At 46.0% G+C, this 14,829-nt stretch overlaps 2 protein-coding genes across 4 annotated transcripts in view; one reads left to right on the top strand and one right to left on the bottom strand.

Moving 5' to 3' along the window:
* TSPEAR (thrombospondin type laminin G domain and EAR repeats) overlaps window positions 1–14,829 on the bottom strand; it is a 159,395-nt gene that overhangs the window by 75,852 nt on the left and 68,714 nt on the right. The window lies entirely within an intron of this gene.
* Window positions 1,399–2,972, top strand: LOC123610478 (keratin-associated protein 10-12-like). Of its 2 annotated transcripts, XM_045501160.1 has the most exons (3): window positions 1,399–2,013; window positions 2,344–2,392; window positions 2,471–2,972. In XM_045501160.1, the coding sequence occupies exons 1-3, from the start codon at window positions 1,464–1,466 to the stop codon at window positions 2,553–2,555; spliced, it is 684 nt and encodes a 227-aa protein (XP_045357116.1). In that variant the 5' UTR covers window positions 1,399–1,463; the 3' UTR covers window positions 2,556–2,972. The 2 variants fall into 2 exon arrangements, with proteins under 2 accessions (XP_045357116.1, XP_045357115.1); XM_045501159.1 differs by having other exon boundaries at window positions 2,344–2,972.

Raw genomic sequence — 14,829 nt, 5'->3', positions numbered from 1 at the left:
GGCAAACACCCCCCCCCCCCCGCCACCGCTCCCTTGCTCGGCCACGCACGTCCAGCTTATGGATCAGTCCCTGTACCTCCAGAGGGGCCTGAGCACAGGATGCCAGGCTTGACTCTATCCTATTTTTATAGCTCGAGACATACAGAAAGATGACTCGGCCCACAGTTTAACTGCATTCTCACAACCCCTTCCTGGACTGTCATGAACCCCTCTCACCGGGGTAAGAACCATTGCTGGAAAGAGAAGGGCGGAAGGGAAAGGTGAGAATTTGAGCCCAGGGACTTCCCGGGGCGGGGGCGTCACAGGCCCTCCCGCTGGGGTGCCTCTCCTGCCCTGCTGCTGAGTCGGCTTCTCTCTGGTATCACGGGGCACCGAGAGCCTGCCTCCTTGACCCACAAGGCTCCCTGTGCCGGACCAGCAGGGCCCAGTGAAGGTTTCATTCTGGTGCTAGCCCACATTTCCAGCACACGGTGGGGAGGCTGTGGCTCCACAGTGAATAAACTCATGCTTGGAAGGTTCCAGGACCGGAGAGGATGGAAACTCATCCAGCAGAGGACCCCCAAAGCACGTGGTGGCCACTTGGATAGCATCTGCAGAAGAAAGGAAGGGGCCTGCATGACGTTCCTGGCTGCAGTCACCCGAGGAATTTTTCAGTTCACAACCAAGAAAATCAACAGGATTTGATCAGCGCAAAAGCAGTCACTGTTTTCCATACAGAGGCTCAGCTGAGGCTACGCTTTCTTCAGGGAGAAAACAGGGGGTCCGTTTGTACTCATGCTTCACAGCGTTTGGGGTAAATGCAAGTGGGAATCAGAAGGCCACGGACAGATGGCATCTCCGGCCTCAGTGAGTGCTCAGGCAGAGGACAGGGGCACGCACGGCCACCCAAGGACACCTGACTGCCCCACCTTTCCCTGCCTGCCACCTGCACCAGTGCCCTCGGGCACCACACAGAGTTCCGGGGGGTCATGACCAGGAAAGTTCTGGCCGCACACCCCCGTTGACCCTGGTTCCTCTAGCCTGGCACTCTGGAAGCTGTCCCACCCTGACAAGCGGATCCCCCCCTCGTGGGCGCAAAACCCATCCACGTGCCTCAAAAGGGCAGAAGGAATTACAATATCTGGATTTCTTACGCAGCCACAGAACATGGTATTTGCACACTCACACCTTTTCTAGCTCCACACACGTTCTGGATGCTCAGGGTGCGTCAACAGACTCAAAAATGTACTAGGAGTTTTAGGCTAAGCAACATCTCATAGAAGCAAACATAAACCTGGAACTAATGAGAGTCCCCTGGGCTGCAAACACCAACAAGGAAGGAGGCGTGTGAGCCGTTGGCTGGGACAACACGCAGCCGGGAGGTATAAAAGCCGACAGACAGTCGGAGCTCCTCACACACTCACACACACACACGCACACACACACTCACACCCACTCCCTCCACCAGCCCCACCGCCCCCGCCATGGCCGCGTCCGCCCTGTCCGTCTGCTCCAGCGACCTGAGCTATGGCAGCCGCGTCTGCCTGCCCGGGGCCTCGGACTCCTGCCCCGACTCCTCCTGGCAGGTGGACGACTGCCCAGAGAGCTGCTGCGAGCCCCCGTGCTGCGCCCCGGCCCCCTGCCTGACCCTCCTGTGCGGCCCCTCCTCCCCCTGCCAGGGAGACTGCTGCACGCCTGCGTGCTGCAAGCCCGTGTGCTGCACCCTTGTCTGCTGTAAGCCCGTGTGCTGCACCCCTGTGTGCTGCAAGCCCGTCTGCTGCACCCCTGTGTGCTGTGAGGACTCCCCCTGCACAACTTCTTCATGCTGCCAGCCGTCCTGCTGCACCTCCTCCCCCTGCCACGAAGACTGCTGCAAGCCCGTCTGCTGCACCCCTGTGTGCTGCAAGCCCGTCTGCTGCACCCCTGTGTGCTGCGAGGACTCCCCCTGCTCAGCCCCCTCCTGCTGCCAGCCCAGCCCCTGCTGCAGACCCTCCTCCTGCGTGTCCCTGCTCTGCCGCCCCGTGTGCAAGCCTGTCTGCTGCACCCCTGTCTGCTGCAAGCTCTTCTCCTGCACCCCTGTGTGCTGCGAGGACTCCCCCTGCACAACCTCTTCATGTTGCCAGCCGTCCTGCTGCACCTCCTCCCCCTGCCAGGAAGACTGCTGCACCCCTGTGTGCTGCAAGCCCGTCTGCTGCACCCCTGCGTGCTGCAAGCCCGTCTGCTGCACCCCTGTGTGCTGCGAGGACTCCCCCTGCTCAGCCTCCTCCTGCTGCCAGCCCAGCCCCTGCTGCAGGCCCTCCTCCTGCGTGTCCCTGCTCTGCCGCCCCGTGTGCCCCCGCCCTGCCTGCTGCGCCCCTGCCTCCTCCTGCTGCACCCCTGCCTCCCCCTGCCGGCCCAGCTGCTGCCGCCCGGCCTCCTGCGTGTCCCTGCTCTGCCGCCCCGTGTGCAGGCCCGCCTGCTGCGCCCCTGCCTCCTCCTGCTGTCGCCCGGCCTCCTGCGTGTCCCTGCTCTGCCGCCCCGTGTGCCCCCGCCCTGCCTGCTGCACCCCTGCCTCGGGCCAGGAGTGTTGCCGCTGAGTGACCTTTTTAAGGGCATCCTGAATCTCGAGAGCTCCTCCACACACTGTGGGTTCTTTACAAGGCACCGAGACAGGTGTCAGGTCCCCTTTCCTGGGTCCCTGCAGTGGACACCGGTCACCAACCCCATTTTGCGTCTGTCCTCCTACAAACAGCTCACTCGTTTGCTCAAGTGCTGACTTCCCAAATCAGCGTGCCCTGCCTCCTCAGCCTGGGTTGGCAGTGACCCCAGCCGGGCCTCCCGCAGCCTTCGGACCGTATGTGGAGTGGAGGGAGAGAAGATACAGTATCCGCAGCGTCACCCCTGGACCCTGTGTGGCCCCTGTTCCCCCACTGACTCCCGAGCTGGTTTCTTTATCGTCCCTCATCCCGTGAGCTATCGGTTCCTCCAATAAATTCTTTTCTTTATCAACTTAACCAGGACGCATTTCTGTGCTTTCCAACGAAGACCCCTGCCTGACATCCCCCACGAGCGTGGCCTGTGGTTTTCCCCAGGCCCGCGTGTTCCTGGCCTTCGGCGGTCCAGGCAGTGCCTCTGGCTACGTGTGTGTCCGAAACAGAGCACAGTGTCAAGGACATAAGGGCTGAGTGAGCCGCCCCGGGGAAGAGCCACCTTTCGGGGAGACTTCCCTGGACCCAGACTGTCTCCAGCCCCCAAACTCCAGAAGGATGGATGCCACGGGCCCTGTGTAGTTGGGAGTTGGCACCGCAGGCCCGGCACGGCCGCCCTTAGGCCTGCTCACAGCATGAGCCCTTGGCTGTTGTCTGGGAATGTGGATTTTGGGGTTCCCACCCAGGTGGTAGGAGGGCCCCAATGGGCATACACTGTGCAAATCCTATGGCTTGTGCTGAATGCCTGCTGTGCCTGGGGGTCTGGAATTTGGGTGCGAGCCAGGCAGAGGGTGCCCACGTGACCGGGCCCTGATAGAAACCATGATCCCTGACGGGTCCCTGGGCGGGGGCGGGAGTGGGGGGCGACACATCTCACGTGTTGTCACAGCTCCTAGCTGGGGAGTGAAGCACATCCTGTATGACTCCACTGGGAGGGGCCCTCGACTTCCCCGTGCGCCTTTGTGCTGTGTGTGCTGAGTCCTGCGAGGTCCCCCGGCAAATCACCAAATCCTGGGGACACCCCCCCCCCCCGTCAGATTGGCGGAAATGTCCAAGTCTGACAACAAGCACGGCTCTCTGTTCAGCGCTGCCGGCGACAGTCCTCCTGTTTCGGGGCAAAGTGGTAACAACCCGGAGAGAACGAGTCCGTGCACACCCCAAGGTGGCTCTCCTGGAGAAGACCTCATGGGCTGCACCTAACCCTCACGTGGGTTATTTCACGGAGCTCAAAAGGCGTCAATGTTAAAAACCAGCGGGCACTCCTCGGCGGGAGAATGGACGGCTAGAGTGCGCGTGTGCACACAAAGGAAGTGCGTGGAGCGGTTAAAAGGACTGAACCGGAGAAACACATCGACATGAATGGGTCTCAAAAACATAACAAGGAGTGAGAACAAGAATCACGTTGCAACCGAGCCATGCAGAAGAGCACACATCGGAAGGTTCAAAGCACAGAGGAATATCTTGTCTTCACGACTGTAAACAACTCTACTAAAACCACAAAGGTGCGGGGGCGGGGGGGTGTGAACGCCAGCCTCCAAACAGGCGCTGGCTACCCCAAGGGAGGGAATGGGGTGGGCACATGAGGGTGTTGACGGCATCTGGAATATTCTGTAAGTATGGCAAAAGGTGAAGATTTCTGTCAATTCCTAGGTACGTGGATGTCTATTATTTTCTATGCTTTTTGAAATATTTTATAATCAAAATACTAGCCAGAAAAGTAAAGACATGTTACATAGACCAATTCCTGAGCCAGATTCAGTAAGACAAACTTAGAGCAATAAAGAGAAGTTTCATTGGGAAAATTTAAAGTTGCTTTCTCAACCTGGAAAGGAAACAGAAACGCAATTGCAAGTTCCCAGGACATAAAGGAAGCCAAGTCCTACATCTCAGAGCCTGGGGGTTTGAGTGAAGCAGGATTCAGGGGGCAATCAAATCCTTAAGGACATACAGCAGAAAATAAGCAAAGTTTAAAATAAGTAAGATTTCAATTCAGAAAGTTAAAAAAAAAAAAACTTCCAAAGGAAAAAAAAGAAACAAATTAATAAAATTAATGAATTAAAAACAGAAAAAGCAATAGTAGATCTAATCAAGAAAACAGAGTGTTTTGGGGCGCCTGGGTGGCGCAGTTGGTTAAAGCGTCCGACTTCAGCCAGGTCACGATCTCACGGTCCGTGAGTTCGAGCCCCGCGTCGGGCTCTGGGCTGATGGCTCAGAGCCTGGAGCCTGTTTCCGATTCTGTGTCTCCCTCTCTCTCTGACCCTCCCCCGTTCATGCTCTGTCTCTCTCTGTCCCAAAAATAAATAAACGTTGAAAAAAAAAAATTTAAAAAAAAAAAAAAAAAAAAAGAAAACAGAGTGTTTTTAAAATGTCTATAAAAGAATAAAAATGTTGGAAACCTGAAAGAGAGATAATGGGTATTGAATATGAAAACAGGCACACGACAGGCGATGGAGAAAATGTGAAATTATAGAAAAATATACATCTTTAAGTCAACACAATCAAACTTTTTAGGCAAAGGGGATAACTGGCTAGAAAAGATCATCCCTGAAACCAGTGTCAGGAAAGCTAAGACACTTGAAAAGGTAGGGGTCCAAGGAGAACTTGAAAGGACAGGGCGACACTATCTGTCACACAAAGCACAAGATCCAGATGTGGATCAGACTTACAGACCAAGGGGCCCCCCAGGGGCCCGGTAACGACCCTCACCCCCAGTGCCACTTGATCCCCAATCAGGATGTCACTACGGTTCAGCGGGGTAGTGGTGAGACCGGCCCACCGGCTCTCCGTATGGGCAAAACAAACTGCCTTTTACCTCACACCGCACACAAAATTAATGGAGGGGAGGCAGGAATCTTAGGGCTTCATGTGGAAGGTGAAATAGTGGAGGTCCAGAAGGACACACAGGAGAATATCCTCACCATGTGTGGTAGGCAAAGACTGGAAATAGTACATTAAAAAAACACTAAACATAAAAGGAAAGAATCACAGCGTTGGACTTCATTAAAATTAGGAACTCCTATTCGTCAAAGGACACCATGAACCACAACACATCCCTTAGGACGCCTAACTAACTAGACTAACTCGGGGTAGTCTACGCCGCACGTCAGAAAGTCTAACTACCCCGAGTGTCAGGGAGGATGTGGAACAACCAGAGCGTACGCATGTGCCTGTGGGAACGTGGACGGGTACGGTCACTTTGGAACCGGTTTGGCAGTCTCTGAATCATATGCCAACCATGTGGCCCAGACATTCCACCCCTGGCTGTTTACCCAAGAGCAAAGATAACCCAAGTCCACATGAAGAATTGCTCACGAATGTTCATACTAGCCATATGTGCATCAACAGCTGAGTGGATAAACAAATTGTGTTATAGCCACACAATGGAATGCTACTCAGCACAGAAAGAAGGCAATCGCGTACATGTTTATACATCTCAATATACTCAGGGGAGGAAGTCAAACCCAAAGAGTTGGTGCAATGTAATTTAATTGATGTGAAACTGTAGAGAAGACAAAACTAACCTAGATGGGAAGGAGATCTGGAATTTCCCAGGTCAAGGCTAAAAGGAGGTGGGATTAAGAACACATGAGAAATTTGGGGGATGATGGAAAAGTTCTCTATCTTGCTCATGGCAGTGGGCATGCCGGGGTAGATTTTCCCAAAACCCAACAAACGGAAACTTTAGATGGATACACATTCCAGTATGTAATCATACCTCAATAAAGTTGACTTTTTTATTTAAAAAAATTTTTTTAATGTTTATTTATTTTTGAGAGAGAGAAAGACAGAGCATGAGCGGGGGAGGGGCAGAGAGAGAGGGAGACACAGAATCGGAAGCAGGCTCCAGGCTCCCAGCTGTCAGCACAGAGCCCGACGCGGGGCTCGAACCCACGAACTGTGAGATCGTGAGCCACGCAGGTGCCCCTGAAGTTGACTCTTTTAAAAGGACGCCATCAAGAGGATGAGGAAGTGAAACCCTCTCTAGGAAGAGTCCTGTGTAATGCTCATATCCAATGGAGTGCTGAAGCACACGTGCATCAGCTTTTCCCAGGTCTTGCTCAGAACATCATGGTGGTAGCTGTGGTGTGTTTACAGCACAGAAGCAGGGACATGCAATACATCAGGGCTCGTTTTGTTTTGTTCTGTTTTGTTTTGTTCTGTTTTGTTTTATAGAGAGCCAATTATTAAACATTTATCACACACCACTGCATACATACAACTAACTCATATTTGGAATATATAATAAACTTGTATAAGCCACTGAGAAATACAAAGAATCCTACTTTTAACAAAAAGACAAGCAAATGACTTGAACTGGCACCTCACAAGAAAAGACACCCAAATGTTTAATGAGCAGCTTTACTCATCAGGGAATGCAAATTAATGTAATGATGTGGTATCCCTACACCCTTTCCAAAATGGGTAAAAATTTTAAAAGACTGACAATACCTCTTTTATAAAAGATTCAGAGTGACTAGAAGTCATAAGATTGGTCAGTGGGAATGTAAATGTTTTTAGAAAGCCATTGGACAAAATATATATCTGCTCAACTGCACCTGTGCCTAACATTTGATCTGGAAATCCCACTCATGGAATCTCATTAAAGAGATATTGACAGATATGTCCACCAAAAACAAAATGCACAGGAATTTTTATAGCAGCATTATTAATATTAGCCAAATTCTGGAAACAATCCAAAACTCCATCACTGGGAAAGAGAGTGAATCAATAACACATAGCAGGTTTAACGTAACAACTTTTATGGCACAGTAAAAAAAGAACGAACTACTGAATCTGCAGCAACATGGATGCTTATCACAGACACTGTGTTGAACAAAAGGAGCCATAAACCAAGGAGTAGGCAGAAGAGGCGAAACCAATCCATGCAGAGATAAGGTGGAATAGCGACTCCTTGGAGGAGGTGGGTTAATGGAGAAACAGCACAAGGGAACACTTGGGATTCTGGAAACATTCTGTCTTCAACAAAATATTGTAAGGGAAGGGCGCCTTGGTGGCTCAGTTGGTTAGGCGTCCATCTTCGGTTCAGGCCATGATCTCGCAATTCTTGAGTTCAAACCCCACATCAAGCTCTGTGCTGACAGCTTGGAGCCTGGAGCCTGCTTTGGATTCTGTGTCTCCCTCTCTCCCTGCCCCTCCCCTCTCTCATTCTGCCTCTCTCTCTCTCAAAAATAAATATACATAAAAAAGTATTCTAAGGGAAAACCTTTCCAACCCAGAGGACTATGCCCAGCTAAAGTATTAGTCAAGAATAAGTGGAGAATAAATAAAATAATTTTTAGTTATGTCACACTCAAAAATGTATCTCCCACGCACCCATTTTCAGAAAGCTACCAGAGGGTGTGCTTCCTCAAAATAAAGGCAGAAATCCAGAAAGAAAAGAACACCGCATTCAGGAAATAAGAGATTCATGGTAGGAGAGATATGGAGGAAAATCCAAAGACAATGGTGAGGGGAGATCCCTGGGTGACACCTGTACACACGTGCAGCTGAGGGAATAGACAGCAGACAACAGCCCACAAATAGAAAGAGTTCTTGGAGAGATGTTTCCACAAAATAAATGAAGCTGGCAGACTACCCAATATGTTCAACCTTCTTGAGTGGGCCTTGGGGATACATTAGAGGATCTGGGGATGATTTAATGATAGGTACCCAAAGAAATAAGCAAATAAACATAAGAAGCAATTGTTCACTCTAAGAACAGAAAAACACAAGCAAAAGCAAAACATGTACAAATGAGGAAATTAAGTCTGTCTCCGCTACACAGACCTGGCTATGAGCAATACACCCTGGTTAAAATGATACAGATTTGACACCGATTTAACCAACCTTTGCTGCCTCCTAGGAAAAGGAACTTTTTATGGGCCTGGTGGAAAATATGAGAAAGTGCCTTCCTCCACAACAGAAACTCACATCGTGTCTAAAACTGAAGACTCAAGAAGGGGGGACGATGGTAGTGGAGTAGGAGGACCCTAGGCTGGCCTTGTCCCATGAAGAGAACCATCAAATCATCCTAAATACCCCAGAAATTGATCTGAAGACTGGCAGAACAAACCCCACAACTAATGGGAGAGAAAAGGTCACATCAAAGAAGGTAGGATGTGCAGAGATGTGGCTTGAAAGAGACACAGATCGTGGCCATTGCAGTGGGAAAGGAACAGTGGTCGTGGAGAAGGGGGAGAGACAGACTAACACACAGGGAAGCACACGGGGGAAACAAAGCCCCACTGCAAGTGGCTTAGAAAGGGAAAGGGCCCAAGTTTCATGAATTCTTACAACCAGTGGGGCTTAGAGCCTGGAGTTTGAAAGATCAGTGTGCTTGTCTCTGGGACAGCGCAGAGGACACTGGGTTGCTCCTGGAGAAAAGACAGGCAAACAGTCCACAGACATACAGCATGGAAACAGCAATCTGAAGAGCACCTGGGGCACACAGTGGGGATATTATTCACTCATCTAGAAGCATATCCAAGAGAGGCAGCATTCACGGAGAGACTTCTCTGTGAACAAAGGAACTGGCCAATGCCATCTCCCTCCTACAACCTCCATCAAAAGCACAGGGCCACCTGCAGGAACCATCCCAGTGCTGACACTGGCTATCTACCTTGCTTACACCAAGCCTCATTCCCCCGTGTTCCAGAAGAGCCACCCTTCCCAGTCATGCTCACCACAGTCCCAGCATGACATTTCCCCTCCCCTAGAAGACCAGCCCAAACCCCTGCTCACACTGCACTTCCCAACACAGGAGTTTGGCAAGACCTTGGTTCCGGTGGTGGTGGCAACAGGTCTCATTTCACAAGCAGGCCAGAGCACAACTCGTTAAAATGTGCCACATTCAGGCCAGGGACCAAACACTTCCCACAACAGGCAAACAGAGCCTAGAGATGACTGGCTTGAAAGATAAAGTGGCCGGGACATAACAGCAGAGTACACACAGAACACACCAGAGACACTCCTGGAAGCATCAGATTCTGGGGAACAGGGAACACTACATTAGGGGCCCTAATGGACCTCTTCCTCATAAGGCCATTACCTTTAAGAACAGGAGAGTGACTCCTAACACACAGAAGCAGGCACACAGACTTAGGCAAAATAGAAGACAGAGGAATTTGTCACAGATGAAAGAACAGGACAAGGTCACGGCAAGAGATTTAAGAGGAATAGATATTAGTAACATGCCTGATGGAAAATTTAAAGCAATGATCGTAAGGATACTCACTGGACTTGAGAAAAGAGTGGAAGACATCAGTGAGACCATTAACACAGAGATAAAGTAGAAGAGCAGAGATAAAAGTTTCAATAAATGAAATGACAAACATGCTGGATAGGATGAACAGCAGGTTGGAAGAAGCAGAGGAATGAGTCAATGACCTAGAAGACAGAGTAATGGAAAGCTACGAAGGTGAATAAAGAGGAAAAAAAAAAAAAAAGAATTATGGAACATGAAAATAGACTTAGGGAAATCAGTGAATCCATGAAATGTAACGAAATGTAATAAAATTCATATTATATGGATCCCAGAAGAAGAAGAGAGAGAAAAGAAGGCAGAGAAATAATAATTGAAAACTTCTCTAGTCTGGGAAAGGAAACAGATATCTAGATGCAGGAGGCACAGAGAACCGCCAACAAAATCCACAAAAGCAGATCCACACCAAGACATATTGTATTTAAGATTGCAAAATACAGTGATAAAGATCAAATATGAGAAGCAGCAAGATAAAAGAAGAATTATATTAAAAGGGAAAACATCTAAGGCAAGCGGGAGATTTTCCAGCAGAAACTTTCCAAGCCAGAAGGGAGGTGCATGGTATATTCAAAGTGCTGAAAGGGAGAATTTCAGCCAAGAATACTCTATCCAGCAAGGCTAATATTCAGAATAGAAGGAGATATAAAGAGTTTCCCAGACAAACAAAAATGAAAGGAGTTCACAACCACTAAACCAGCCCTGCAAGAAATACTAATGAGGATTATTTGAGTGGAAAGAATGACCAAAAGTGGCAGGATGAAGGTAAGAAATGAATGTTTCTGTAAAAAATGAATATTTCTGTAAAAAGTCCAGGAACTCACAAAATAAAAGGATGTAAAATATAACAACATATACCTAAAATATGGGGAGGAGTAAAGAATGGGTTCATGGGGTGTCTGGGTGGCTTAGTCGGTTAAGCATCTGACTCTTGATTTTGGCTCAGATCATGATCTCATGGTTCATGAGATTGAGCCCTACACTGGGCTCTGCGCTGACAGCATGGAGTCTGCCTGGGATTCTTTCTCTCCTTCCCTCTCTGCCCTTTCCTCACTCACAGACTCTCTCTCTCTCTCTCTCTCTCTCTCAAAAATTAAAAAAAGAAGAAGAAGAAGAAGAAGAATGGGTTCAAAATTAAATGAACATCAACTTAAGATGAACTGCTATATGCAGAAGAGGTTATATACAAACCTAATGGTAACCATATGTCAAAACCTACTAATAAATATGCCAAGAATAAAGAGAATTCCAAATACATCATTAAAGAAAACCAGCGAGTCTCAACCATGAAAGAAAGACAAAAAGGGATCAGAGAAAATCTTCAGAGACAACCACAAAACAATAAAATGGCAATAAATACATATCTATCAATTAATTACTTTGAATGTAAATGGACTAAACTCTTCAATCAAAATACAGAGGGTGACAGAATAGATTAAAAAAAAAAAAAAAAAAACAAGACCCATCTATATTCTGCCTACAGGAGGCTCATTTTAGACCTAAAGACACCTGCTAATTGAAAGTGAGGGGATGGAGAAACATTTATCGTACAAATGGAGGTCAAAAGAAAGCTAGAGTAGCCACACTTATATAGGACAAACTAGATTTAAAAACAAAGATTGTAGCAGGAGGCAAAGAAGGACACAATATAATAATAAAGGGGACAATCCAACAAGAAGATATAACAACAGTAAACACTTACACACCCAACAGAGAAGCACCCAAATATATAAACACAAAGAAACTAATTTGTTAATAACAAACACAAAGAAACTAATTTATAAAAATGCAATAATAGTAAAGGGCTTTAACACCCCACTTACAACAACGGACAGACCATCTAAGCAGAAAATTAACAAGGAACAGTGGCTTTGAATGACACACTGGACTTAACAGCTATATTCAGAACATTCCACTCTAAAGCAGCAGAATACACATTCTTTTCAAGGGCACATGGAACATTCTACAGAATAAATCATATATCAGGTCAAAATCAAGCCTCAACAAATCTAAAGAGACTGGAGTCATACCATGCACCTTTTCTGACCACAACACTATGAAACTTGAAGTCAACCACGAGAAAAACTCTGGAAAGAACACGAATACATGGAGGTTAGGGAACATCCTACTAAAGAATGAATGGGTCAACCAGAACATTAAAGAAATTTTTAAAAAATACATAGAAACAAGTGAAAATGAAAACAAGTGGGCCCAAAACCTTTGGGATGCAGCAAAGGCAGTTCTAAGAAAGAAGTCTATAGCAATACAGCTCTACCTCAAGAAGCAAGAAAAGACTCAAATATACAACCTAACCTTACACCTCAAAGATCTAAAAACAGAATAGCAAATAAAGCCTAAAACGAGAAGAAGATGGGAAATAATAAAGATCAGAGCAGAAATTAATGATATAGAAACTAAAACAAACAAACAACAACAAAACAAACAGCAAAACAGATCAATGAAACCAAGAGCTAGTTATTTGAAAAAAAATTCAATAAAATTTATAAACCTCTAGCCAGAATAATCAAGACAAAAAGAGAAAGGACACCCAAAAATAAAATTACAAATGAGAGAAAAGAAATAACAATAAACCCCACAGATATACAAATAATCATAAGAGAACATTATAAAAAACTGTACACTAACAAATTAACAACCGAGAAGGATAAATTCCTAGAAACATATAACCTACCAAAACTGAAACAGCAAGAAATAGAAAATTTGAACAGACCAATTACCAGCAAAGAATTTGAATCCATAATCAAGAAAATCCCAACAACAAAAAAATGTCCAGGGCCAGATGGCTTCACAGGGGAATTCTATCAAACGTTTAAAGGAGAGTTAATACCTATTCTTCTCAAACTATTCCAAAAACTAGTAAAGGAAGAAAAACTTCCAAATTCATTCTATGAGGCCAGCTTTACCCTGATACCAAAACCACATAAAGAAATCACACACACACACACACACACACACACACACACACACACACAGAACTACAGGCCAATGTCCCTGATTAACACAGATGCAAAATCCTCAACAAAATATTAGCAAACTGAATCCAACAATACTTTCAAAAGACTTATTCACCACAATCAATTGGGATTTATTCAATGTAAAGAATGGTTCAATATTTGCAAAGCAATTGATGTGATATACCACATTAATAAAAGAAGGATAAGAACCATATGATCATTTCAATAGATGCAGAAAAAACATTTGACAAAGTACAACATCCATTCATGAAAGAAAACCTCAACAAAGTAGATTTAGAGGAAACATACCTCAATAAAACAAAGGCAATATATAAAAACCTCACAGCTAACATCATCCTGACAGCCTTTCCCCTAAGGTCTGAAACAAGACAGGGATGTCCACTCCCACCACTGTATTCAACATAGTACTAGAAGTCTTAGCAACAGACAGCAACAACAAAGGCATCCAAGTGAGTAAGAAGAAAGTCAAACTTTCACCATTTGCAGATGACATGATACTATAGATAAGAAACCCGAAACACTCTACCAAAAAACTGCTAGAGCTGATAAATAAATTCAGTAAAGTCACAGGATACAAAATCAATGTACAGAAATCTGTTGCATTTCTACACACCGATAATGAAGAAGTCGACGGAGAAATTAAGAAAAAAATCCCATTTACAATTGAACCAAAAATAATAAGATACCTAAGAATAAACCTAACCAAAGAGGTAAAGATCTGTACTCTGAAAACTACAGAACACTGATGAAAGGAACTGAAGAGGACACAAAGAAATGGAAAGAGATTCCATGCTCATGGATTGAAAAACCAAATATTGTTAAAGTGTCTATACTACCCCAAACAATCTACACATGTAATGAAATCCTTATCAGAATACCAACAGCATTTTTCACAGAACTAGAAGAAACAGTCCTAAAATTTGTATGGAACCACAAAAGACCCTGAATAGCCAAAGCAACCTTGAAAAAGCAAAGCGAAGCTGGAGGCATAATAATTCTAGAGTTCAAGTTATATTACAAAGCTGTAGTCATCAAGAGACTATGGTACTGGCACAAAAATAGACAAATAGACCAATAGGACAGGATAGAAAATTCCAGAAATAAACCTAGAGTTATATGGTTAATTAATCTTCGACAAAACAAGGGAGGATATCCAAAGGGAAAAAGACAGTCTCTTCAACAAATGGTGTTGGGAAAATCGGACGACAATGTGCAAAAGAATGAAACCAGACCACGTTCTTACACCATGCACAAAAATTAACTCAAAATAAAGACCTAAATATGAGACCTGAAACCATAAAAATCCTGGAAGAGAACACAGGCAGTGATTGCTCTTACATCCACCATAACAACATTTTTCTATATTTATTCCCCAAGGCAGGGGAAACAAAAGCAAAAATAAACTAACTCCTGGGACTACATCAAAATAAAAAGCTTCTGCAGAGGGAAGGAAACAACCAACAAAACTAAAAGGCAACCTACAGAATAGGAGAAGGTATTTGCAAATCATATATCTGATAAAGGGTTAGTATCCAAAATCTATAAAGAACTTCTCAAACTCAACACCCACAAAACAAATAATCCAGTGAAGAAATGGGCAAAAGACATGAACAGACACTTCTCCAAAGAAGACATCCAGATGGCCAACCGACACATGAAAAAATGCTCACATCACTCATCGTCAGGGAAATGCAAATCAAAACCACAATGAGACACCACCTTATACCTGTCAGAATGGCTCACATGAACAACTCAGGCAACAACAGATGTTGGTGAGGATGCAGAGAAAGAGGATCTCTTTTGCATTGTTGGTGGCAATGCAAACTGGTGTAGCCACTCTGAAAAACAGTGTGGAGGTTCCTCAAAAAGTTAAAAATAGAACTACCCTACGATCCAGCTGTTGCATTGT

Source organism: Leopardus geoffroyi, chromosome C2 (assembly GCF_018350155.1).
Source record: "Leopardus geoffroyi isolate Oge1 chromosome C2, O.geoffroyi_Oge1_pat1.0, whole genome shotgun sequence".
In the NCBI taxonomy this organism is placed as follows: Eukaryota; Metazoa; Chordata; class Mammalia; order Carnivora; family Felidae; genus Leopardus; species Leopardus geoffroyi.
This window is presented reverse-complemented; position numbering and strand designations above follow the sequence as displayed.

What these genes read in the sequence shown, in the direction of transcription:
- LOC123610478 (XM_045501159.1), top strand. Translation starts at nt 1,464, where the DNA reads ATGGCCGCGTCCGCCCTGTCCGTCTGCTCCAGCGACCTGAGCTATGGC. An exon ending in CCGCCCCGTGTGCAAGCCTG is followed by an intron (nt 2,014 to 2,343) that starts TCTGCTGCACCC and finishes CCCCTGCCTCCT; the next exon opens with CCTGCTGCACCCCTGCCTCC.